At 43.2% G+C, this 1,673-nt stretch overlaps 1 protein-coding gene across 1 annotated transcript; it reads left to right on the forward strand.

The window, feature by feature from the left end:
- Positions 1-1,115: 1,115 nt before the first annotated feature.
- H257_16258 (hypothetical protein) lies at positions 1,116-1,373 on the forward strand (the record flags this gene model as incomplete). Its single annotated transcript, XM_009844629.1, has 2 exons — positions 1,116-1,207; positions 1,259-1,373. 2 exons carry the CDS (start codon positions 1,116-1,118, stop codon positions 1,371-1,373), a joined length of 207 nt encoding a protein of 68 aa, XP_009842931.1.
- Positions 1,374-1,673: the final 300 nt, after the last annotated feature.

Genomic DNA, 1,673 nt, shown 5'->3' on the forward strand with positions numbered 1-1,673 from the left:
TTTCTGAAAGAGCCAAATTAGCCAAAAGCGTCGTTTCGTGATTCGATGGGGTCTAGAAATCTGTACCGAATCCACAATGCATGTACAGAAGTTAACTTTTGCCGTTCAATACTTGGGGCCAATCGGAAGCTTGTCATCCTAGCAATTGGTCCAATAAGATCATTGAAAATGCCTACGAATAATTTGGTCGAAATGAATAATTTATTTTACGGCTTCAAAAACTTGAACAAATTATTTATATACGGAACAATTGTAGATTATTTACTCAAGGACTGAATTACAAAGAATAATTTATTTTATTTAAATTATTGAATAGTATTATTTTTAGATTATTTTTTGAAGGGCCTTGGTTGAAGATAAAGACCGACTCCAAGGCCACCGCCGCCGACGAGTAAACAACCCGGTGGGCACGCGCGAATATGTAACCGTCGAACGTGACCATCCCGATTAGTATCATATATAGGTTAATATAGTTCCATGCGAAAGTCCATCAAGCGAACAACTTATCGAAACAAATTAAATCCCAAGCGCATACATCGCCACCGTCTCAATCCCATCCAACCAATTCGCGAATTGTAATCCACCTTAGAGCATTGATCCAAGCGGTAGGTGCGATTCGACGCAGTCCAACATCAACATCACTTCTGGATTGCTCCATCCCTTCCCACGTCCTTTTCCTTTCTGCGCCATGCTGACAGTGATTCTCAAATGCCAGAATTGTGTCGTCCATCAATCTCGGCACAAATTCTAGCCAATAGGGAGTCCCAAAAAAGTGAAAACTATGACAATTTCAAAGCACTGGTAAGACAACACGGTCAATAATATTCCACCTGTATACGGATAATTTAAAGTCAGAAGCGGCTCAAATATACTTTGTGACAGTTTCTGAAGTCCCCCAATACTCTAATTTTAGCCAACCAATGACCTCAGTTTCATCCTTCTACCAATCATATGGCACAAACAACGAATCTGCATAATTTTGACTAATAAACACGACGACTTAGGGTTAGGGCTACTGCTATTGTGTTGGTTCCGACAATTTTGTCGGAATGGAATCTGAAATATCACATCTTGCATACAAACTACAGTAGTAGTGATCGAGTATTTGACTGGAAATGATTCATACTCTTCACGACGCCCTCACCCGCGACGGGTTCCAACTGCCCCCCCTTCCCCCCGCCAACCCCTGGGTCGACTTTTGGATCAGGTATCTATCTCCCTATCTCCACTTCGGCCACGCGACTACGTTCCCTCCAAGATGTGCTGGACATGATCACCTTGTCGCCCCCATGCAAGCCACGCCCGCGTTCAAGACGTTTCTTGGTCCGATCCCGGATGCCCGCCTCGCCGTACACAACATTGCGCGAGTATAGTACCGTACAGTGTGAATAAACCGTTGCTTTATACCAGTACGTGAACTGGTTGTTCGTACTACTGCACTATATCACACGTTATCTCAGACGACTGCAGTATCGTTGGTTGTACACTCGAATTTCTTTCAGGGTGTTGACGACAACGATGACATACACCCACCACTACTGTACATGCATCCAACACCTGACACGATAAAATGAAAGTGTTTTGCTCTGAAATGTCTGTCGGGACCTTTCCTTCACACAGTACTAAATGGTCAGTAGTTGCATTTCTTATGCTTCAAGTACCTTGGACAATCA

Source organism: Aphanomyces astaci (assembly GCF_000520075.1).
Source record: "Aphanomyces astaci strain APO3 unplaced genomic scaffold supercont1.83, whole genome shotgun sequence".
Lineage (NCBI taxonomy): Eukaryota > Oomycota > Saprolegniomycetes > Saprolegniales > Verrucalvaceae > Aphanomyces > Aphanomyces astaci.